The sequence below is a fragment of the Cetorhinus maximus genome, chromosome 2 (genome assembly GCF_964194155.1).
Source record: "Cetorhinus maximus chromosome 2, sCetMax3.hap1.1, whole genome shotgun sequence".
Classification (NCBI taxonomy): domain Eukaryota; kingdom Metazoa; phylum Chordata; class Chondrichthyes; order Lamniformes; family Cetorhinidae; genus Cetorhinus; species Cetorhinus maximus.
In genome coordinates, this window is record NC_135880.1 from 47,711,111 (window position 1) to 47,737,031 (window position 25,921).

A 25,921-nucleotide genomic window follows, 5' to 3' on the forward strand; every position below is an offset into this window, starting at 1 on the left:
ATAATGAACACAGTAATCATTTAATTTCCATTCCCTATTTATGGATGCTATGTAATGAAAAACAGGCTCAGGTTTTTACAAAATGACAGAAGATTTTTCACTCAATGGTTAACTACCCTCTTTTATTCTCCTCACTTTACTCTTGTCTATCAAATTGGAGAAATCCATTTGTTCTTATCTAAACTGTAGATCTAATTGCTTAAAAAAGGCTAACATCCATTTCCATTGTCCTCATAATAATTCAATGCATTTTAATTCACCTGTGTTCAATTGGTACAGCTCAACAGACCCTCTGTTAAAACACCTTACCTCTGCTCCTGTGTGGCACCATCCATTATTGGAGTCATTAATTCAGATGTTCGACAAGGATGGAGAACAAAAAATGGTTGGCCAAGTAAATGGTGCTCCTAGACAAATAAATAATAAAAGGATACTTAACAACCAGATTATTGTTTCCTAGCAGTTTTACCACAGGAAACCACAGTTCAACACACGATATCTGCGCTAGCTCCATATTTGAGCTGGAATCTCTGCTGTTTCCCTGTATCCATTATGCACATCCCCAAACTTTTCAAGTATTCTTTGTGTTATTGCAGGTATAATGAACATTTTCAATTTAGTTAACTGCTTTAGAACCAAAAATAGTTTAAATGTGCAATGCAAGGAAAAAGGCATTAGAATGTATGCGGCTAGATTAAAAATAAAATGAGGAGTCAAAACAGTCTTAAAATAGTAAACTGAAGGAGGTTATAAAGACATACCTTGTGGCAAATAGAAGAGAGATTAAGAAAGCAAAACAATAAGAAATAACAACAAAAACAGAATGGAAAGCATACTTAGGAGCATGAAAGGGTCAGAGAGTTTCAGTATTTTTATACAAATCTGCAAAGCATTAGAAGGACTCAAAAAAACGACATATACTAATTACAATGGAGGAACATGATTCTGCAGATTTCATGGAATTTGGAGATTGAATTTTGAAGGTGCAGATCTCCTGATTGCTGTAATTTAGGTTGAAGATCAGCGGAAACTCTAGAGAAATATAAATGCTGATCTTTCACTGAAGTTACAGCAGTTAGTCATAATTAGAGCACTGTATGCAGTTCTAGGCATTCCATTATGGAAAGATATTAAAACCATGGAAAGCAGAGTGAACATTCACTAGAATTATGTCAAGAATGAAAAATGGAGAAAAGTGTGAAAAATTATGCTTTTTCATTGGAGCAGGGAAAGTTGTATGGAGCAGGGGAATCCAGTAGAGATTTTCAAAATGTTAAAAGGTTTGAAAGTGTAAATAACAAAAAATAGTTTCTACTGGCTGGTGAATTGGTAACAATGGGCTCAAACTCAGCATCACTAGAAGAATGGAAAGGTAAATTAAATCTGAGAATTATAGATTTTTATTAACCAGAGGTATTAAAGGATATGGGACAAAGGTGGGGATATGGAGTTAGATCGCAAATTAGCCATGATCTCACTGAATAACAGATTAGGCTTGAGGGGTAGAATGGCCTATTCCAGTTCCTATGTAGGAGCCTAGAAGTAAGATAACAAAAATTAGCAAAACCTAACACTTAGTACTTGTTCACTGACACAACCAATTTGTATCACACAGCCTATCAACTACAGGAAGTGGATACCGCATTTTGACTGGACACAGTTAGTTGAAAATAAAATCCAGATTGCCAATTGCTTATATTAAATCGTTAAGTCAATATTTTATACTATATGAAACTTCCATACTTCCAATTTCTTCATTAAAATACATACTGCAAATTCACAACCTACACCACACTATCAATCATGTAAGGTGATATATGCAAAAAAGGCAACAGCATCAACAACTTTCATGCAAGTCTACAAACCTTAGTATAATGCACCAAACAAAATACCTGGGACTAATTGGACCACAGGCTGCAGGGAAAAGAAGGTCTACATAACATTTCCAGACTCTTTAAAATAATTTACCTTACTGCTTACAATTATATTATGAAAGGGGAATTTTAAAATAGTTCTGAAAATATTGTAATAAACTACACTTTAATCAAAAGAACATAAGAAATGGGTACCCATTTATTTCAAAAATCTACCAAAACCAGATGTGACATATTAGCAACTGAATATTCAAAAAAATCCCCAGATTAGACACTTTAACAACCTGCTTTAAGCTAAATTTACTATTTTTTAAGTCAAACAAATTAAATAAATTGCATTTATCAACTCATCACATCTTCCAAAAAATCTCAAAGTGCTTAAAATCCAAAGATTTACTTTATAAAGTACAGAAATTACTTGTTCTGTAGGTAAACAGAGAAGCCAATTGAGCACAGCAAATTCCCATAAAAGCAAGCTTTTTTGGTAAGTGTTGACAAGGACATATTCTTGTTTTTATTTATATTTGTTCAGCAATTTTCTTCAAGTCTGCACATCTAGCTACCAGTCCCCACTGTGATCATCCTCATCAAATAGAAACACATCCTTTGGTAAAGGCAGAAAGACTGGTGCACTGTTAAAGTTAGCAGCAGTTACAACCAAAGGGTCTGTGCCAAAAACATCAACAATTTCAGATAGGCTGTAAAATCATAGGTTTGTGAATCTTGTATTTTAGCAGTGAGGTTAAATAAAGATTCCGGAGGGATTCCCAGAAAGTTGTTTAAGTCATTTGGTCTATGGTTTATTTTCTAGAAGTGTCAACTTCTTACCCAACCTACATCCATATGGTTTCTAAAGTAATAATTGAACTTCTCCTTTGTGATATGTTGACATCCTGGGTTCCTTCTCAATAAGTATTAGCACAATCCGATTCTACTTCAACCATCTATCTTTCAATATAGTCATTCACTGCTTTCCTTGCCCTGATCAGCAAACATCCCCAGAGTAGGTAGTCTTTAAAATGGTGGTACATTGGCAAACATTGAAGACACGGAACACTGGTTATGGCCAGGAAGACTTTGACAAGGCCAGCAAAAATTTAAAATTCCTCAGAGACTTAAGTTAAATGGCTTTAAAATTTGGCCGGTGAGATGTTTTGACCAAAAAACTTCAATCACTGTAAAACAGGGTCAGCAATTTTTCCAAGGAGTTTCAATAAAACAAAGAAAACACAGATGCAACGCTGTTCCCAAAAGCTTGGCAGAAGTCCAACACTTCTGAAAATGATGGAAGAAAAATAACTGAGGGAATAGCCCAAGGCCAGGATTAATAAATGATTCAGAAAGCAATGGTCATGTGACAGACATCACAACATAAAAATGTCTTAAAAGGGATAGAGCTCCTATGAATTCCTTCCACTGATTAAACAGGAAACAAAGGAAGTGAATTTTCGTACATTTTTGGCATATTGGAAAGACCGAATACCATTTTAATTCATATGAGATAATTCTGATAGAAGTTGTTTCCCTCATCTGTCCACCTTTAAAAGACTTTCAAGCTTCCTTGCACTTTTTGAGCCTCCCAGCAATATACTCACCAAGTCTTTGGTTGACTTTATTTGCTTATTGCTACCAGCCAGGGCAGTAGATATAGATTTCTTGGTCTTACCTGCTATTGCTCTGGGGATAAGCTAGATTGATATGCAAATGGTGCAGGAGCCACCCATATCAATTATCAAATTCAAAATGAGGAGGTTTGTCAGCTTTGCCAGTTAGCGATTTCTTCAGTTTGGGTGCATTTTTTCTTTTTTTTTTAAACAAATTTTTGCTACTGAGAACTGAACTTGATTTCAAGCATGTCATGTATTTGTAATATGTTATATTCAATGCACTAACCAACTATTTGAAGGCACAGTTATATAATTTTAGCACTTCTGCCTAATACATCTGACCTAGTTCAGGAAACCAGGATGTGGAAACGGTTTGGGTAGAGATGAGAAATGGTAAAGGCAAGAAGTTACTTGTGGGAGTCGTGTACAGGCCCCCTAACAGTGAGCTTGTCAGAAAGGCACAGCGAAAATCATGGGAGATTTTAATAAACGTAAAGGCTGGACAAGTCAGATGGGCAAAGGTAGCCTAGATGAGGGGTTCATAGAATGTTTCTGGGATAGTTTCTTAGGACAGCACATTCTGGAGCCAACCAGAGAGCAGGCTGTACTAGATCTGGTATTGTGCAATGAGATGGAATTAAATAATGATCTCAGAGCGAAGGCGCCCCTAGGTAGCAGCGACCATAATATGATTGAATTTTACATTCAGTTTGAGGGAGAGAGAAGTGGGTCTGAGACAATGTTTTTAAACTTAAATAAGGACAATTATGAGGGAATGAAAGCAGAGCTGGCTAAAGTAAATTGGCAAATTAGGTTAAGGGATAGGTCAACAGAAATGCAGTGGCAAACATTTAAGGGGATATTTCAGAATACACAGAATAGATACATTCCAACAAGTAAGAAAAAGTCCAAGGGATGGACACACTATCCATGGTTAACTAGAAAGGCTAAAGACAGTATCAAACTTAAAGAAAAAGTACATAATCATGCAAAGATAGGTGGAAGGCCAGAAGATTAGACAGAATATAAGGAACAGCAAAGGATGACTAAAGGATTAATAAGTAGGGAAAAATTAGAGTATGAGAGAAAGCTAGCCAGAAGTATAAAAACATATAGCAAGAGTTTCTATAAATATTTTAAAAAGAAACAAGTTAACAAAGTGAGCATTGGTCCTGTAGAAAGTGAGCCTGGGGAATTGATAATGGAAAACAACGAAATGGCAGGTGAATTGAACAGGTAGTTTGCATCAGTTTTCACTACAGAGGATACAAGTAACATCCCAGAAGCAGCTATAAATCAGGATATGGAAGGGACAGAGGAACTCAGGAAAATTACAATCACCAGAGAAGTGGTACTGAGTAAATTGTTGGAGCTGCAGGCTGATAAGAGTCCGGGTCCTGATGGACTTCATCCTAGGGTCTTAAAAGAAGTGGCTAGTGAGATAGTTGATGCATTGGTTTTAATTTTCCAAAAGTCCCTAGGTTCGGGTAAGGTTCCTTTAGATTGGAAGATAGCAAATGTAACCCCATTATTCAAAAAGGGAGGGAGACAGAAAGCAGGAAACTACAGGCCAGTTAGCTTACATCTGTCTAAGGGAAAGTGATGGAAGCTATTATTAAAGAAGCAATAGCGGGGCGCTTGGATAAGTTCAAGGTAATCAGGCAGAGTCAACATGGTTTTGTGAAAGGGAAATCATGTTTAATCAACTTATTGGAGTTCTTTGAAGAAGTAACATGTGCTGTGGATAAAGGGGAACCGGTGGATGTATTGTGCTTAGATTTCCAGAAGGTATATGATAAAGGGCTGCATCAAAGGTTATTGCAGAAAATAAAAGCTCATGGTATAGGCATGGATAGAAGATTGGCTGGCTAACAGGAAGCAGAGAGTAGGCATAAATGGGTCTTTTTCAGGTTAGCAAGATGTAACGAGTGGTGTGTCACAGGGATCAGTGCTGGGACCTCCACTGTGTAAAATTGATATAAATGACTTGAATGAAGGGATGGAGGTGATGGTTGCCAAATTTGCTGATGACAAAAAGATGGGTAGGAAAGTAAGTTGTGAGGAGGACATAAGAAGGTTACAAAATATATAGATAGGTTAAGCATGTGGGCAAAGATCTGGCAAATGGAGTGTAATTTGGGAAAATGTGAAATTGTCCATTTTGGCAGGAAGGATAAAAGAGAGGCATATTATATAAATGGTGAGAAATTGCAGAGCTCTAAAATGCAGAGGGATCTGGGTGTCTTAGTGCATGAATCGCAAAAGGCTAGTATGCAGGTACAGCAGGAAATTAGGAAAGCTAATAGAATGTTATCATTTATTGTGAGGGGAATTGAATACAAAAGTAGGGACATTATGCTTCAGTTATACAGAGCACTGGTGAGGCCACATCTGGAGTACTATGTACAGTATTGGTCACCTTATTTAAGGAAGGATGTAAATGCGTTGGAAGTAGATCAGGGTAGGTTTACCAGGCTATAACCTGGAATGGTTGGGTTGTCTTATGAGGAAAGGTTGGATAGGCTAGGCTTGTATCCGCTGGAGTTTAGAAGAGTAAGAGGCAACCTGTTTGAAACATATAAGATTGTGAGGGGTCTTGACAGGGTGGATGTGTAGAGGGTGTTTCCTCTTGTGGGAGAATCTAGAGCGAGGGGTCACTGTTTAAAAATAAGGCATCGCCCATTTAAATCAGAGATGAGCCAAAAACTTTCTCTCAGAGGGTCGTGAGTCTTTGAAACTCCGTTCCTGAAAAAGCAGTGGAAACAGAGGTGGATAGATTCTGTCAGGAAGTTATAACAATGTTATTGGAAGTTATTGTAAAATAGTGGTATCTGTGTATATACATGTGTGTATATGTGTGTGTGTGTGTGTGTGACTTAATTGGATTAAAGGCAGCTGGTCTGAAGGCTTTGATGTGTTAGAAGATAAGCTGGGTTTGAAATGTTAATTAAGTAAACATAGGGGAAGTTTAGAATGTAAGGTGTAAAAGAAGATCTGCATTTTTAAAAAAAACAGACTAGATTGTTTTCAAAGGAGGGGTGAAATGTGTCACCTAGCCAGGTGAAGTTAAGAAACAGTGGCCAGAATTTTCCCGTCGGCGATTTGGGGGCGGGGCCCGCTCACCAACGGGAAAATGACATGGGATGATGTCGGGAGGAACCCCTGACGTCATCCTGGTTCCTTTAAATTTTCAGGAAGGTGGGCGGACAATGAAATCAGCTGTCCGCCCGCCGACCTGTCAATGGCCAATTGAGGCCATTGACAGGGTACTTAAAGTAATTAAAGGCCCTGCCCATCCAACCTTAAGGTTGGCGGGCAGGCCAGGAGCCCCAGCGGGCTTCTGATAATACATGAAACCTCATCCACTGGCGGGATGAGGTTTCATGTTCCATTTTAAAAACATTAATAAATGTAATATTATATTTATTAACATGTCCCATCTTGTGTGACATTGTCACATGAGGGGGACATGTTAATAATGTTTTTATTTTTCTATTTTTTAGACTGTCAGTAATCTCCCTGAGACAGCACTTAGTCTCAGGGAGCAGTGTGCTCTTTCATGCGCATGCGCGAAAGAGGGCACTTTGACAGCTGGGGATTCCCTCCACCCACCTCCTCCGCACAGGAAGCGCTATGCGCTTCCTGTCGGGCAGGCCGCTGGGTGGGCCTTAATTGGCCCGCCCACCCAAAATGGCAGCGGGCCCCGTTTCGGTGGCGGGGGTCAGCTGTCCGCCCGCCGCCAAGCCGGTGGGGCCCACACACCCACCAAGGGCAAAATTCTGCCCAGTATGTTTATTTTCCCAAAGATTACAGGTAAAATTGGTACTATGATAATTTTTTATAATCAGGGAGGTAAAGTCCAAAGACATAGTGAAACAATGGGAATTTGAATTCAAAGGGGAAAATATGTATAAAGGAGCGAAGGCTGTGTGTAAGGGCAGGCATTTTAAAATCTAACAAGTATGAAAAACCTTCAGCATCGACACCTCAAGCTGCTGTCTACAACATACTGAAGTTAGGAAAACTCACTTTGAGTTTGATTGTTCAGGGTATCATGTTTCTTTGCCTGGGTCTCTTAAAATCTGTGTGCCTTAACAAAAGTGTAACTGGGAGTTAGGTTAACTAGGGGATTTAGATGTTATCATAGTAGTAATTTGTAGGCCTATGTATGTTTTTAAAATAATTTCTTCTATTGATAAAGCTTTAATTTAGTTTTGTAAAAAACCTATAAGACTTGGTGGTCTTAGTACTATTGAATTCAAGCCATGCACCTCAAAATTTATACAAATTGCACAACAAGTTGTGGCAGTTGTTTCAAGTTTCACTTTGGCATTTGGGCAGCTCAGCATTAACCATTGGCTGTGCCATAACAATTCTTGGTAAGAAAGGGGATGATAGGTTATCAGGGGTAGGTGGGATGCAGATTTGAGGTTACTATCAGATCAGCCATGATCTTATTAAATGGCAGAGCAGGCTCAAGGGGTCGAATGGCCTACTCCTGCTCCTTGTTCATATGTGCATCTTTAAAACAAATATGAGCCATTGGTTTGTGGAAGGGCCTCAAAAAGCAAGGGAATGATTAAGTGAAAACATCCTTTCATAAACAGTTAAGCACTGAGGCCAATTTTCAGTCCAATGAACAGAAAAAGAACTGAAGACAAAAGTTTGAAAGAAATTCTGTATGACTGTGGTACCAGTTTTCTGACATTAAAAATAACTACTCTATTTCTCACTCACCAAATCAAGTACTGAAGAATTAAAATACAAGCCACACTTTTGTATAATGAGCCAGCATTTACACAACCAATTTTTCCATTTCTGATAGTAAACAGATTTTACTGGATGAATAAACCCTTGATAAAAATATTGACAGATTTACCAAAACCTTCAATGTGTTATTGACCTAGCTGTTAAATGTTGTTCCCCTGATTCAGAGGGAAGCATTGGTCTCTACAGCTAAGCCAACTAAACCTGCTCCAAGTTAAACCAAGTCTCCATCAGTGAGGACATTCCCAATGGGCCAGTCGGGAAATGCATTGTAGACTATGATATTGAGCAATGCAGAACAGGAAATATCTAACTTTGTATCCTTGTCTGTGGTGGGATAGCTGATCTCAGCTAGTATGTGCTGGGGTCAGTACAATTGGTCTCACTGTTCAAAGGCTGAGGAACTGGGCGATAAACAGCTAAGGCTCCCAGTTCTGGTAGTTAATCAATGAAATAAAAACAGAGGATGCTGGTAATACACAGAAGTTCAATCAGCATCTGCGAAGAGAAACGGCAGGTTAATACATTAAGAAACCACAATTATGTAAGATTGTAGGTACAAAGTTGATGTCAAGCTGAGGAAGGATCTATAGATGAGACTAAAATGTACAGCCATGTCAGAATTTGAGTTAATAAGGGAATTTAACTATTTACACACAAGTCTGTGTGTTTTTGCAGAGTATATGAAAGGTTCTAAAGTTTCAATACAAAACTTTCAGAAGTGAACACTACAGTAAAATTTCATCAGCACAGTTTTGGATTATCATCTGGAGCCAAAAGCATCTTAATCTGAGCAATCTCAGGAACATTTTCTTAGTCCTCTCAATTCACATACCTTTTGTTAGGCTTTGGAATAGAGGGTCATAAGAGTACATTGTGAATACTTAAAATAGCAAAAAAGCTAGTTGCTTTACCTCACTAATTTGGTGTAACTGCTTCCTAAAGTCACTGTCATTCTTTTTGCTCGAAGGAAGTTTCTCTTACAATATATTTAAATTGATGAGATTATAAAAAATATTGTCAGCTACATGTGAAGCATGCATGCAAAGTTGCAGTTTCTTTTGTGTTCCAGTGCATATGGGATGAAAGGGTGATTGTGATCTAGTTTCTTAATGTGTTTTACAGTACCCAGTGGAATTTGAGTACTGCTACATCTAGCTTGCTGAGCACTATGCCTACAAGCTGAAGTTGTAGCAATGGAATTACATGGCTAAAGCAAATGAGTTCCAAATAGTGATTACCTGCAAGAGCAACTACCCGTGAGGTATATGCCACAGTGCAGTGAGAATCATGTGCTCTGGTTGTCTGGAGTTCAATACTTTCTGTGGTACTGGCGCAGTCAATTATGTAGGATTGCAGGTCCTAAGCTTAAATTGAATTCAGTATTACTTGGCTCAATTGGTCACATTCTCTCTTACTAGGAAGGTTATTGGCTTAAGTCCCACATCAAGCGCATTAGCTGAAATTTCCATACCATTGTGAGGAAGTGATTGTCTGAAGCACTGCACATCATATAAGTTGTCAGACCTAGGCTTCGGTTCTATTTTCCTGTTCAGATTATTCAGGTAGATGTGAAAGATACCCTGGCATCAATGTTCCCTCTTAGCTGTGTGGCCGTGTGCCCACACAATAACCCAGAGTTTCCTGCACAAGTCAAGCACGAGTTACTGCGCAAGTGCAGCCATGCAAAAAAAAATTCAGGTAATGCTGACCAGCTCTATTCAAAAAAGGTTTTTCCTGGGATCCGAGCAAATATTTCTAACTTAACCAATAATAGCTTAACTTGTCAATCACTGCTGTTTGTGGGACCTTGTTATGTGAAAAATGGCCATCGCATTTCCCAACATAATAAGTGACTACACTTCAAAGTAAAGTGAAGTGCATTCAGGCTTTTCGGAGACACGCAATAAGATACTACATGAATGTTGTGTTGCTCAGTGCAGGCCTGGAAGCCATTTCCTCATTAGACAAAATGACCTCTTTATGCACAGGATTCTGGATTTCTCTCTGAAAGCTCCTTAGTTGTCAGATTGTGCACATGACAAAAGGAAGCCAGGCTTTACTGCTTCTTGAATCTTGGAACCCAAAGTTTCCAGACCAAGAGCAGAATTTTTCGCTTGGCATGCGGGCGCACGCCTGACATACTCAAGCGTAAAATAGCACGCCATGACATCGGGCAAGCATCCCAGTGTCATCAAGCACTCGCACGATATTTCGGACGGTGGGCACGCGCTAAACTCGGAAGCGTGCCTGCCGACAATTAAGAGGGCAATTAAACTCATTAACGGCGCAATTAACTGGGATTTTTCGCTGCCAGGCAAATCGGCCAGGTGGCCTTTGCATTTTTCAGGAAACCTCATCCAAGGGCGGAATGAGGTTTCTGTCCTTAAATAAAAGAAAATGTTTGGACAGAGTTTTCATGTTGTAAATGTTCAGGTGACTGTTTCCGATGCGCGGGCATTTTTTCCCATGTTTTTAAAATGTTTATTTTGTGTATTTAAAGTCTTCAGCTCCCTGAGGCAGCTCTCTGTCTTCAGGGAGCTTTCATTCAGCACTCCCCCACGCCTGCGCTGACTCCAGCGCATGCCCTCCTCCTGCCATTAATTGGCCAGCCAGTGTGAAATCGCGGTCGGGGGCTGATCGCGGTCAGCGGTCCGTTCCTGACCACCGAACTGAAAATTCAGGCCCAAGAGTGGGAAACAGGCAGGAGAAGTGTTTGGCCCACCTTTATGCTTTGTAAGTGAGGTTTTAATTGCATTGGTCACTGCTATGGTTTCCTGTCCTATGGCAGAGTGCAGTTGGGAGGAGAGATTGTCAGAGATTTAAAAAGAGCGGGAGCTGGACTCGGGACTGAAAGTGGCACGTGGATTTCACAATTCAAAACGTGATGACGCAGGGGAGGCAGCTGATTGGAAAGTAGAGTCAGGTGAGTAATTCAATTTCTACTTTTTCTACTAATTAAACTGCTGCAGTCCATTAGCTTAAACAAAATAAGGTGAGGACTTTGGACTGTAGTGGGAGTGTTTGGAGTGGAATAAGCCTCCTAGAGTAATTAGTATTCTTTAAAGGGAGTAATTAACGAGCTTAATCTAAAGGAAAGTCATGGCAGCAGAGCTTGCACTGGTGATATGCTCCTCCTGCACTATGTGGGAAGTCATGAACTCTTACAGTGTCCCTGGTGACCATTTGTGTAGGAAGTGTGCCCAGCTGCAGCTACTGAATAACTGCATTTCAGGGCTGGAGCTGCGGGTGGATTCACTGTGGAGCATCCGCGATGCTGAGATTATTGTGGATAGCATGTTCAGTGAGGTGGTCACACTGCAGGTAAAGACTGAACAGGCAGAAAGGGAATGGGTGACCACCAGGCAGAGTAGAGGAAGGCAGGTGGTACAGGAGTCCCCTGTGGCCGTCCCCCTCTCTAACAGATATACCGTTTTGGATACTATTGGAGGAGATGCCTTCTCAGGGGAAAGCAGCAGGAGCCAAGTCCATGGCACCACGGGTGGCTCTGCTGCACAAGAGGGGAGGAAGAATAGTGGCAGGGCTATAGTAATAGGGGATTCAAGAGTAAGGGGAACAGATGTTTCTGTGGCCGCAAAAGAGACTCCAGGATGGTATGTTGCCTCCCTGGTGCCAGGGTCAAGGATGTCTCAGAGAGGCTACAGGGCATTCTGAAGGGGGAGGGTGAACAGCCTGTGGTCGCAGTACATATTGGTACCAATGACATTGGTTAAAAAAAAAAGGGATAAGGTCCTACAAGCTGAATATAGGGAGTCAGGACGTAAATTAAAAAGTAGGACCTCAAAGGTACTAATCTCAGGGTTACTACCAGTGCCATGTGTTAGCAAGAGTAGAAATAACAGGATATATTGGATCAATACGTGGCTGAAGAAATGGTGTAGGGGGGAGGGATTCAGATTCCTGGGACATTGGGACCAGTTCTGGGGAAGGTGGGACCAGTACAAACAGGATGGATTGCAGCTGGGCAGGACCAGGGCCAATGTCCTCGGGGGGGTGCTTTTGCTGGTGCGGTCGGGGAGGGTTTAAACTAGAATAGCAGGGGGATGGGAATCTGAGCAGGGGGACAGAGGAGGGGAAACAAGGATAGAAACAAAAGACAGAAAAGTAAGAAACAAAAGTGGAAGGCAAAAAAAACAAGGGCGAAAAACAAATGGGGTCATAGTGCAAAATAAAGCTAAGATGACTAACAAGGTTAAAAAGCCAAGTCTAATGGCATTGTATCTTAATGCACAGAGCATTCGCAATCAGGTAGATGAATTAACAACTCAAATATATATAAACAGTTATGATATAGTTGAAATTATGGAGACATGGCTGCAGGGTGACCAAGGATGGGAACTGAGCATCCAGGGGTATTCAATATTTAGGAAGGATAGGCAAATAGGGAAAGGAGGTGGGGTAGCATTGTTAGTAAAGGAGGAAATCAATGCAATAGTGAGGAAGGATATTGACTCGGAAAATCATGATGTGAAATTTGTTTGGGTGGAGATAAGAAACACCAAGCGGCAGAAAACGTTGGTGAGGGTTGTCTATAGGCCCCCAAACAGTAATGGAGATGTAAGGGAAGGCATTAAGCAGGAAATTAGAGACAAGTGCAATAAGGGTATAACTGTAATCATGGGTAACTTTAATCTACATATAGATTGGGCAAACCAAATTAGCAATAATACCGTGGAGGAGGATTTCCTGGAGTGTGTACATGATGGTTTTTTAGACCAATATGTTGAGGAACCAACTAGAGAGCAGGCTATCCTAGACTGGGTATTGTGAGTATGGAGAAGGGTTTAATTAACAATTTTGTTTTGCAGGGTCGCTTGGGGAAGAGCGACCATAAAATGATAGAATTGTTCATTAGGATGGAGAGTGAAGAAGTTGAATCCGAAACTAGGGTCCTGAATCTAAATAAAGGGAACTACGAGGGTATGAGGCGCAAGTTGGCAATGATGGATTGGGGAACCTTACTAAAAGGGTTTACAGTGAATAGGCAATGGCTAATATTTAAGGAATGTATGCATGAATTACAACAATTATTCATAGAGATAAAAACAAAAAGCTACTGCGGATGCTGGAAATCCAAAACAAAAACAGAATTACCTGGAAAAACTCAGCAGGTCTGGCAGCAGCGGTAGACAAGAAAAGAGTTGACGTTTCGAGTCCAACATGACCCTTCAACAGAACTGAAGTGTAGTTAGGAGAGGGGTGAAATATAAGCTGGTTTAAGGTGGGGGGCGGGGGGAGAGAGAAGTTGAGGGTGGGGTGGTTGTGGGGACAAGCAAGCAGTGATAGGAGCAGATAATCAAAAGATGTCACAGACAAAAGGATCAAAGAGGTGTTGAAGGTGGTGATGTTATCTAAGAAAAGTGCTAATTAAGAATGGATGGCAGGACACTCAAGGTACAGCTCTAGTGGGGGTGGGGTGGAAAGACTAACAAGGTATTAGTTGTAGATTTAAAAATAATGGAAATAGGTGGGAAAAGAAGAATCTATATAAATTATTGGAAAAAAAACAAAAAGGAGGGGGAAGAAACGGGGTGGGGATGGGGGGAGGGGGAGTTTAAGATCTAAAGTTGTTGAATTCAATATTCAGCCCGGAAGGCTGTAAAGTGCCTAGTCGGAAGATGAGGTGCTGTTCCTCCGGTTTGCATTGGGCTTCACTGGAACAATGCAGCAAGCCAAGGACAGACATGTGGGCAAGAGAGCAGGGTGGAGTGTTAAAATGGCAAGCGACAGGGAGGTTTGGGTCTTTCTTGCGGACAGACCGCAGGTGTTCTGCAAAGCGGTCGCCCAGTTTGCGTTTGGTCTCTCCAATGTAGAGGAGACAGCATTGGAAGCAACGAATGCAGTAGACTAAGTTAGGGGAAATGCAAGTGAAATGCTGCTTCACTTGAAAGGAGTGCTTGGGCCCTTGGACAGTGAGGAGAGAGGAAGTGAAGGGGCAGGTGTTGCAATTATTCATTCCTGTCAGGCGCAAAAATAAAACAGGAAAGGTGGCTCAACCACAAAAGAAATTAGAGAAAGTATTAGATGCAAAGAGGAGACATATAAAATTGCCAGAAAAAGCAATAAGCCTGAGGACTAGGAGCAGTTTAGAATTCAGCAAAAAGGTCGATCAAGAAGGGGAAAATGGAGTATGCTCCTTGCAGGGAACATAAAAACTGACTGCAAAAGCTTCTATAAATAGGTGAAGAGAAAAAGATTAGTGAAGACAAACGTAGGTCCTTTACAGTCAGAAACAGGAGAAATTATAATGGGGAACAAAGAAATGGCAGAAGAATTGAACACATATTTTGGTTCTGTCTTCACAAAAGGAGGACCTGAGTAATTCCCCAAAAATGTTAGGGAACCAAGGGTCTAGTGAGAGGGAGGAATTGAAGAAAATCAGTATTAGTAAAAACATGGTGCTAGAGAAATTATTGGGGTTAAAGGCTGAAAAATCCCCAGGGCCTGATAATCTACATTTCAGAGTACTAAAAGAAGTGGCCCTGGAAATATTGGTGGTCATCTTCCAAAATTCTATAGATTCTGGAGCAGTTTCTACAGATTGGAGGGTGGCAAATATAACCCCACTACTTAAAAAAGGGAGAGAAAAAATAGAAAATTACAGACCAGTTAACCTAACATCAGTAGTGGGGAAAATGCTACAGTCTATTATAAAAGATGTGGTAACAGAACACTTGAAAAGACAAAGTCAGCATGGGTTTATGAAAGGGAAATCATGATTAACTAATCTACTAGAGTATTTTGAGGATGTAACTAGTAGAATAGATAAGGGAGAACCAGTGGATATGGTGTTTTTAGATTTCAAGAAGGCTTTTGATAAGGTCCCACATAAGAGGCTAGTGAGCAAAATTAAAGCACATGGGATTAGGGGTAATATACTGACATGGATTGAGAATTGGTTGACAGGCCAGGAAGAGACAATGGGAATAAATGGGTCTTTTTCCGTGTGGCAGGCGGTGACTAGTGGTGTACTTCAGGGATCAGTGCTTGGGCCCCAGCTATTCACGCAATATGTAAATGACTTGGATGAGGGAACCAAATGCAATATTTCCGAGTTTGCTGATGAGACAAAACTGGGCGGGGTTGAGTTGTGAGGAGGATGCAAGGAGGCTTCAGGGTGATTTAGACAAGTTGTGTGTGTGGGCAAACACATGGCAGATGCAGTATAACGTGGATAAATATAAAGTTATATGTTTCAGTGTGAAGAACAGAAAGGCAGAGTATTATTTAAATGGTGATATATTGGGAAATGTGAATGTACAAAGGGATCTGGGTGTCCTTGTACACCAGTCAATGAAAGTAAATAGGCAGGTGCAGCAAGCAATAGGAAGGCAAGTGGTATGTTGGCCTTCATTGCAAGAGGATTTGAGTTAGGTTGTCTTACTGCAGTTATACAGGGCCTTGGTGAGAGTATTGGAGTATTAATATTGATATTAATACACCTGGAATATTGCGTGCAGTTTTGGTTTCCCTCCCTCATAAGGGATATACTTGCCATTGAGGGAGTGCAGCGAAGGTTCACTAGGTTGATACCGGGGATGGCAGTACTGTCGTATGAGGAGAGATGGGTTCGACTGGGCCTATATTCACTAGGGTTTTGAAGAATGAGAGGGGATCTGACTGAAACGTATAAAATTCTAACAGGGCTAGACAGATTGGATACAGGGAGGATGTTTCCCCTGGCTGTGGACTGTAGAACCAGGGGCCACAGTCTCAGGATACAGGGCAGGCCATTTAGCACTGAGATAAGGAAAGATTTCTTCACTCAGAGGGTGGTGAACCTGTGGAATAATCTACCACAGAAGGCTGTGGATGCCGGGTCACTGAGTATATTCAAGAAAAAATTGATACATTTTTGGATATTGGGGCATCAAGAGGTATGGAGAGAAAGTGAGCATATGGCATTGAGATAGAGGATCAGCCATGATCATATTGAATGGTGGAGCAGGCTCGAAGGGCCGAATGGCCTACTCCAGCTCCTAGTTTCTATGTTTCTATGTTCATACTTCCTTCTATTTGGAGACTAAAGTATGGAGTCAAATACCTGCTCCACATGTTTTATGCATTGTAACAGGAAGCAGGCGCAATAAGTCAATTCTTCCTAGGCAGCCTGTATGCAAAACTTGGGGGTCGATTAGTTCAGTTGGCTGGATGGCTGGTTTGTGATGCAGAGTGACACCAACAATGCAGGTTCAATTCCCGTACCGGCTGAGGTCATCCATGAAGGCCCTGCCTTCTCATCCTCATCCCTCGTCTGAGGTGTGGTGACCCTTAGGTTAAATTCACCACTAGTCGTCTCTCTCTAATGAGAGAGCAGCCTATGGTCCTCTGGGACTACAGCGACATTTATGATGTGTTGGCCTAATAATACACATCTCTCTGCTACACATTCATCATCTGTGAACTGTGCTCTGCTTTTCCAGGTGTCACTCATAGCACAATCATCATTGCGTTAGAAGGCTGTGGGTTCAAGCCTCACTCCAGGGACTTCAGCAAAATATCTAGGCTGACACTCCAGTGCACTGCTGAGAGCGTGCTGCACTGTCAGAAGTGCCATCTTTAAGATGAGATGTTAAACCAACGTCCCATCTGTGCAGTCAGGTGGACAGAAAAGGATCTGATGGTACTATTTTGAAGAAGAACAGTTGAGTTCACCCCAGTGTCCTGGCCAATATTTATCCCTCAGCCAACATAATTAAATAAAATCTCAGATTATCGAGTAATTATCACATTGCTGTTTGTGAGAACTTGTGTGTAAATTAGTTGTTTTCTACATGATAACAGTAACTACACTAAAAAAGGCTTCATCGACTATCAAGTGTCCTAAGCTCCTACATAAATACAAGATTTTTTTTTATCAGTTTGGTTGCTGTTTTCTTAACAGGTGTTCTATGAAACATGTGCACAAGGGTGTGCATAAATAGATCAACATAATACGAGAAGCGCAGGGTTTTTTTTTTGGCATGCTACACACAAGGCCCCTGACAGGACATTCAACCTTTGTATCAAAACACTATAGTAATTGCCTTTCATCAACCATTGACACTTTGTCCTGGTAGACTCTGCCACGTGTTGCTTCACTGACCCTCATGTTCCATGGGCAGAATGCGCGTGCCCGACTCGATCGGGCGTAAAATAGCGCGAGAAGACGTCAGGCGAGCGTCCCAACCTCAAGCTGCACACGCGCAATCTTCAGGTCAGCAGGCGCACAGGTGTCAGAGACGCACCCGCGATAAATTAAAATGCCACTTAAGCCCATTAAAAAGCTAATTGAACTAGATTTTATGTTGCCCATGCGATTTCGTGCTTGTCACACTGCAAAACGGGCAGCCCACATTTTGCAAAACCTCATCCAAGGGCGGGATAACTAGGGTCAGCAGCATTGCCAGTGTGAGTAGTGAGGAGTTTAGGAGATAGTTTGCTGCTGGTTGCTTATTTGAATTTGACAGCTTCATCTCAGTTCTGAGCTTCATTTTTGGCATTTCTAGGTTTCATTTCAGGACTCTTGGTGTCTCCAAGGCCCCCAGAGGATTTTGACCGTGTGGACCCTTCCAGGTATCAGACAGCCTTCTGTCACCCTGGTAATGGAGATTGTGGTCTCCGCTGGAGGCACCTCCTCCTCTGAGAGCGAGAGGGGCAGAAGGGAGAGGAGGCCAGGTGTCCCAATGCAGTTTCCAGGGAAGCAACCTGAGGGAGGAGAGGCGCAGGGACAAGGGGTGCAGGGCCAGCAGGTAGTCCAAGGCGGAAAGGGCCTCAGAAAATGCCACTATCCTGCTGCCAGGGTTTAGAGGCAGCAATGCAACTATCTTAATATGTCCAAGGTGCAATGCCAAAGGAGGCTCCGCCTCTCCAGGGAGACCATGACTACCATTTGTCATATGATTGGTCCTGAGATCAGCTCCAACTGTGTGGGTGGGCACTCCATGCCAGTGGCTCTTAAGGTAATGGAAGATGCCTCTGGCTCTTTCCAGGGGTCAGTGAAGGATCTTTGTCGAGTGTCCCATTCAGCTTTCCACAGTTACGTCAATCAGAAGCTCTGTTCAAACCGGTAATGACATTTATTCATTTCCGTACGGACGAGGCCAGCCAGGCTGAGCGAGCCAGAGGGTTTTTCAGCGATTGCTGGGTTCCTCCACATCCACAGTGCCATCAACTGCACAGATGTGGCCATCAAGGCACCAGCGGGTCAGCTGGTGCCTTTGTCAACTGGAAGGGCTTCCACTCGATGAACGTGGGTCTTAATTCACCAGCCAGCATGAAATTGCGGTCGGGGCTGATCGCGGGTGGGGGCCTATTTCCTGACCGGTTCCACCCATCAAGTGTAAAATTCAGGCCCATATTACTGTTTTGTCTGTGAGGCAAACTAAAGGGAAATTTTACAGTTAATTGTACATAAGGCATAATCTTCAGTTATTAGTATGAGTGCTTATTAATTTTTAACATTGCAAAAATACTTTTTGTACAGCAAATCAAGTTTCATTTTCCTTGTTTGCAGAGACAATTTGTTCATCTTCACACTAGTATTTCAGATTTAGTCAAATTTGTTCATGAATTATGCAAAATCCAAATAACGGCTTTCTCCCTGTACTGGAACAGAGACTTTGATCCACGGTATAGTGATGTTTTCTATAAAGACAGAGCTTCATTCATAATCTCTACTCATTCACAATTGTAAAGTCCTTGCTAATAATATCCCACATCCTGTATTAGTTACGGCCATTTTTATTTCAGCTGTATTTTTTAAAATCACAGAACTCTTTATGGCCCTCCTTCCAGGTCCAGATGGTGGTGGACCCAAAGTTCATTCTCTTTACAATGAACCTGCCAAGCTCCTTGCAGCCTTAGCTGATTTGTTGCAGGGCCTCTTCAGCATAGAAATGTCACTTAACTGTTCATGCCTTTATCAGGGCTTGCACAGTGTGCAGGGCACTTTGGAACCTCTGTGCTATTACTCAGTTGTGACTCCAAGGTTTTCCTCCCAGGACAGGTGGATTTAAGGCAGCAATTTAGCAGATTGAACAGGTTGAGAAATTCAATGGAAGGCAAACTGTGATTGATCAAGTTAGTTCTGCAAACAGTGGCAATTTCAAAATCAGCATACTGCTAACAAGTGAAATGAAAAATTGAATCAAGTAAAATCTGCAGAGCAAGGAATTATTAACTCAAGTCACAAAATGAACAAACTATGCACAGCGACCCACAGTAAAGAGTAAATGGAGAACCACATTCACATTATAAATAGTTGATAGGGTAGAACATAAAGGGTGGTGTTGAATTTAACAATTTACGCTACACTGGCTGTGGCTTTGACATTTGGGGATCTCAGATAATCATCTTAACAAAAAAATAGTCAATTTAGTCTTGTGCTCTTGCAGCCATACTCCAAGACTGAAAGAGTTAATAATTTTCATCCAATTTTAGAATTGACCCTTTCAATATGAGCAAATTGTGCCAGGTGTGGTAAATTGGTGTCATTATGAGCCACCAGGAAATGGTCACAGGGATTTCTAGCAACATTTCAGAAGTTTCATTAAACAGCTGTGTGTTGCAATTGATTTACAGTATTTAAAACAAAAGCAGTTAAGACAAATTACTGAATGTTGGTGCACATAAAATGGATGAATGATGACTCAAGGGAGATTCCCACTGAGACAAAAGCCAACTGAAAGAACATCAGTTGGTCCATCAAGAACGCACGTGAAATAAGTGCCATTAATTTCCTCAAATGATTTGTTAATAATGAAATTGCTGTGCTGGAAAATAAACTTAAAAAGAAAATCATGCTGCTTAGTTTCTATAAAACAAATCTTAAATTACTTCACAAAGCTTAATTGTGAATAGTTTGTAGCTAGTTTGTGTCTGGTTTTATACTCTGAAGATGCAGGTAAAATGAAATTTGGTCTATTTATAGGCATCCAAATTATTGAAATAATAAACACCTTCCTTTCATTCATTTTCACATAATTGTAAAGAATCAATTATTTCCACACTTTGCACATATTTCCCTGGCCAAAGGAGCACAACACAAATAAAAGTTTAACTTTTAAGACTCACAGCATATTTTATTTTTGTTGGAAAAAAAAATACCAAGAGCAAGGAAGTCAGTCAAATATATTCCAGAAATTACAAACATACTAGTAACATATTGTGGGCAATTTTCATGTGTGCGGAATTAATTTTCACAGAACCACAGAATTATGATGACACAGGAGGTGGTCATTTGGCCCATCTTGTCAGCATCAGCTCTCTGATTGAGCAACTCACCTAGTTCCATTTCCCCACCTTCTCCCCGTAACCCTGCGTATTCTTCCTTTTCAGATAACATTCAAATTCCCTTTAGAATGCTTCAACTGAACCTGCGTCCACCATGCTCAGGCAGTGCATTCCGAACCCCAACCACCCACTGCATCAAAACAGTTTACCTCATGTCACTTTTGCTTCTTTTATGAATTACTTTAAATCTGTGTCCTCTCGTTCTCAGTCCTTTCACGAGTGGTAACAGTTTCTCTCTGTCTACTCTGCCCAGACCCCTCATGATTTTGAATACCACAATCAAATCTCCTCTCAGCCTTCTTTTCTCCAAGGAAAACAGTCCCAAATTCTCCAATCCATCTTCATAACTGAAGTTTGTCATCCCTGGAACCATTCTAGTGAATCTCTTCTGCGCACACTCTCTAAAGCCTTCACGTCCTTCCTAAAGTGTGGTGCCAGAACTAGTCGCAATACTCCAGCTATAGCCGAATTAGTGACTTACAAAGTTCAACATAACCTCCTAGCTCTTGTACTCTATGCCCCTATTATTAAAGCCCAGGATACTGTATGCTTCATTAATTGCTCTCTCAACCTGTCGTGCCACCTTCAATGACTTATGCAAATAAACACCCAGGTCCCTCTGCTCCTGCATCCCCTTTAGAATTGTACCCTTTATTTTATATTGTCTCTCCATGCTCTTTCTACTAAAATGAATAATTTCACATTTCTCTGCATTGAGCTTCATCTGCCACCTGTCCGCCCATTCCACTATCTTGCCTATGTCCTTTTGAAGTTCTACACTGTCCTCCTCACAAACCACAATGTTTCCAAGTCTTGTATTGTCCGCAAACTTTGAAACTGTGCCCTGAACGCCAAGATCTAGGTCATTAATAAATAGCAGGAAAATCAAGGGTCCCAACATTGACTCCCAGGGAACTCCACTACAAACCATAGAACCATAGAACACTACAGCACAGAAAACAGGCCATTCGGCCCTTCTAGTCTGTGCCGAAATATTATTCCGCTAGTCCCATTGACCTACACCTAGTCCATAACCCTCCAGACCTCTCCCATCCATGTATCTATCTAATTTATTCTTAAAACTTAAGAGTGAGCCTGCATTTACCACATCAGATGGTAGCTCGTTGCACACTCCCACCACTCTCTGAGTGAAGAAGTTCCCCCTAATGCTCCCCCTAAACCTTTCCCCTTTCACCCTAAAGCCATGTCCTCTCGTGTTTATTTCTCCTAATCTAAGTGGAAAGAGCCTACTCCCATCTACTCTGTCTATACCCCTCACAATTTTGTAAACTTCTATCAAATCTCCCCTCATTCTTCTATGCTCCAAGGAATAAAGTCCTAACCTGTTTAATCTTTCCCTGTAACTCAATTCCTTAAGACCCGGCAACCTTCCTCCAGCCTGAAAAACATTCATTAGCCACTAATCTATGTTTCCTGTCACTCAGTCATTCCATATCCATTGTCCCTTTTATTCCATGAGCTATAACTTTACTCACAAGTCTGCTGTGTGGCACTGCATCAAAAACCCCTTTTGGAACTCTACGCACACTACATCATTGTCCTCATCAACCCTCTCTGTTACCTCTCGAAAAAACTCTAGCAAGTTAGTCAAATACAATTTTCCCTTAATAAATCCATGTTAGCTTTCCTTAATTAACCCGCATTTGTCCATGAGACTATTAATTCTATCCCGAATAATTGTTCCTAGAAGTTTCCCACCACCGAAGTTAAACTGACTGGCCAGTATTTGCCGGGCTTATCTTTAGCCCCCTTTTTAAACAAGGGTGTAACGTTTACAATTCTCCAGTCCTCCAAAACCGCCCCTGAGCCTAAGGAAGATTGAAAAATAATGGCCAGTGCCTCTGCAGTTTCCACTCTCACTTCCCACAATATCCTTGGGTGCATCCGGTCCAGGTGCCTTACCAACTTTAAGTACAGACAACCTATTTAATGCCTCCTTCTTCTCAATTTTAAATGCTTCCAATATCTGAAATACCTCCTCTTTTACCATGGCTTGGGTAATGTGGTGTGTAATGTGTGCGGTGTGTGTGTGCATGCGGGCGCATTGGGCAGGGCATGTGTCCTAGGCAGTGATGGACAGTGGGTGGGTAGTGGGACGCATGTGCTGTGGGTGTAAGGTGGGCAGTGGGTATAGGGCAGGACATGCACAGTGGCCAACTGGAGGAGTCAGAGTGCGCCCTGATTGGATTTAATAGTCAGTCCTTATTATAATATGGTTGGCAAGCTCCTAGCGCATAATGTGTTACTTAAAGTAAAGGCTCACTGGAGGTGGAAATCAGGTGGTCCAGCTGCTTGTCAATGGTGTATTTAGCATCAGGATCAAAAAGAAGTGACATTGTGGAGCAGCAGGCAATTCACCTTCAGAAAATATAGCAGCAAAGGCATGAGGCCAAGAGTTTCTGTTTTGTGCACAATTGAGAATACATGCACAAATTGCACTCAAGGCTATATTGGTTTTAAGAATAGTCGTTTGGTAGTACAGAACTTGAATATTGCTGAAGAAAGAGACCTGCTGTCAAAGGTTTTTGACTTGCACTCATCAGGACAAATTCACAAGAGTACCAATTGCAAAGTGAACAACAATTTATACTGCATGAGAAAAGAGCGCTGGTCGGTTGGCAAGTGGACTCTGATTGGTAGAGGTGTTGCCATGGAACAGTTAACTGCCAAGCTTTTGTTTAAATTCAAACCAGGCAGGTTGACTCTGTTTGGCAAAGGCATTGCTCTTGAGAATAAACTGTGGAATAGCTGTCCCCCAAGCTTTTGTTTAGTTGAAAAAGGCACAATGCGTGGACATGCTCATTCTGTCTGCAAAGAACTAGACCATGTCTGTGAATGTAGCTTTTAGCACGCTTAAGTGGGCCATACTGAAAGCCCGACTTTTTATAATTCATTTATGGGATTTGGGCTTCGCTAGCTGGGCCAGCATTTATTGCCCATCCCTAATTGCCCTCGAGAAGGTGGTGGTGAGTTGCCTTCTTGAACCGCTGCAGTCCATGTGGTGTGGGTGTACCCACAGTGCTGTTAGGGAGGGAGTTCCAGGATTTTGACCCAGCGACAGTGAAGGAACGGTGATATATTTCCAAGTCAGGATGGTGATTGACTTGAAGGGAAACTTGCAGGTGATGGTGTTCTCATCTATCTGCTGCCCTTGTCCTTCTAGGTGGTAGTTGTCGTGGGTTTGGAAGGAGTTGTCGAAAGAGCCTTGGTGCCAGTTTAATTCTTAGCTCAATCAAGATTGTTTACTAAGTGTTATCCAATCGCAGAATCACATGTAATGTTGGACACTATGTTTAAAGTGTTGCAGGCACAGGCTGGTTGGACCGTACCCAACAATTGCTGAGCAAAAGTTGCTACCCAGCGGAAACACAGACCCATTAATTTGGAAAACCTATAAGCAATTCTCAGAAATTGCATCCATACGCTCCATCCAGTTTTAACTGACAGTAGCTGCTAATCACTTTAACTATCACTCTAAATGATTCCCAAATCGTACAGCACATGTTTGGCAGGCAGAAGCTGTCAGAGACAGCAGGGTCTGTCAATTACATGAAGGTCATGACATCATTTGACCCTTTCCATATTTATGTAAGGGGTTCAGACCTGTTCTAGGCCTGGCTCTTGGCAGGTCCCCCCAAAAATTAGAACAGGCGTCAATATTTGTGCATTTTCAAGTGGAAAGTAACAATACCATACATGCAACACCAATGAAAACAACCCTATTCCTTTTCAAGATCAGTTCAAATATTGCCAGAATTGCTGCATCAAAAAAAATTGAGCTGCTCCCTAAATAATGAGCATCATTACACAGGATGAGATTTGTGTGTTCTGAAATAACCGACACATTTATAGAATCTCCTGATGATGCATGCATTCAGCTTCACATGTGGAGCCTTAACACCACATGGGTACCATCTGGAACATCATGCACTCTTGGGAAGTCAGCCAGACAGTAATAATTCTATGTCCCTTCAACTTGGTGTCTCATTTTCACTGGAAATGTGATAAAGATGTTTCTCCTAGCAAGCATAGTGTCAGGAAGTTGCTGTATACAACTCTGAACTGTCAACAGGTTTATCTTGCAGATGCTGCTTCCAGTGGTCTGGAACGATCCTTGGCACAATTAATGATATAGTGACCTTCACAGCTAGAGGATGAGCCAGCCCAATCCGTAAAGATATTTGTAGACCAACCTGCCGCAGATGGAACAGCTTGGTCACTGCCTCTCGTCAACCCAGTGTTGCTGAGGATAGCTGACCTGATATACCCAGGGAGGAGTGGCACGGTCTATAAACTTAGCCCTAGGATACAGACGCCAAAGATCTGATGTGTTTGGACACTGAGGTGCATGCTAATGAATTAGTGTTATTCTCCAATGCATGTAGTACTAAAGGAAAAAACAAAGTGATCTATGTTTTTGTAACTTCATTGCCTGCACCTTGTATGTGGACAATAACTGTCAAAACTCAGGAGCGTGCGTCTCAGGAAAAGTTTCCATAAAAAGGAAAAAATATAGAGGAGAGGAACAGTACACAGATTTTCAATGCTGTAGAGACATGCCCACGCCAGAAACTATACTTCAATAGTCAAACAACGACAGCAAACTAACTTCAATAAATACTCAGAAGCAAGCCAGTTTCTTTGTCATGTGTCAATTTTATACCATGGGGTGGAGTTTATACTGCAACAGATGCAATTTTATATTTGCTAAGAACAGGGAGAGAGGTGGTGGGCTAACTTTTCTTCTCACCTCTTGGGTGTCCACAACAAGATGCATGTTTAGAGGGAGTGTTTTACCCTTTTAGTGCTGTGACTTTTAGTAATAGACATGAAGCATGCTTTTGGGTAAGTTTAAATCAGAAGAAAAGATAATGTTTATTCACACAACATCCCAAAATGTAAACACAATGAAAAACATTCACTCTCTCATGCACACAAACACACACAAGTAAAGATGGATTCTGGAGAACAGAGCATGCAGCAAGAGTATTAAAAGAAAACAAGTAGCAAATCACATTCAGGTCAAGTCCTTTAAATGGTGCAGACCAGGATGGGTTCTCTCTTGTGGTTCTTTGGAGATGAATGAAAGTTGGAAGTCTCTGGATTTCCAGACAAGGCTATGGCCAAGTTGCTGTTGAAGCAAATCTTTACAGGTAAAATCAAATTAGAATCCCTCACATTGTCTGAATTGACTGATTTTTAGACAGGGTTTTGTTCTCCTGGCTGGAGGAATGGTCCCTCTTGTCTTACTGGTCTCAGACGGAGCTGGTTTATCGCTGGTGGTTGGGGTAAAAGATTTGTTACCTGAAGACACTTTTGGTCACGATCAATACTTCTATTGTCCACCCAAAATGGTTT

General features: G+C 41.4%; 1 protein-coding gene across 3 annotated transcripts in view; it reads right to left on the minus strand.

The window, feature by feature from the left end:
- atg10 (ATG10 autophagy related 10 homolog (S. cerevisiae)) overlaps positions 1-25,921 on the minus strand; it is a 283,355-nt gene that overhangs the window by 40,008 nt on the left and 217,426 nt on the right. For all 3 annotated transcript variants that reach the window (XM_078564572.1, XM_078564566.1, XM_078564578.1), the window contains one exon: positions 310-407. In XM_078564572.1, the coding sequence (XP_078420698.1) occupies positions 310-407 (98 nt within the window). The remainder of the gene's footprint in view (positions 1-309; positions 408-25,921) is intronic.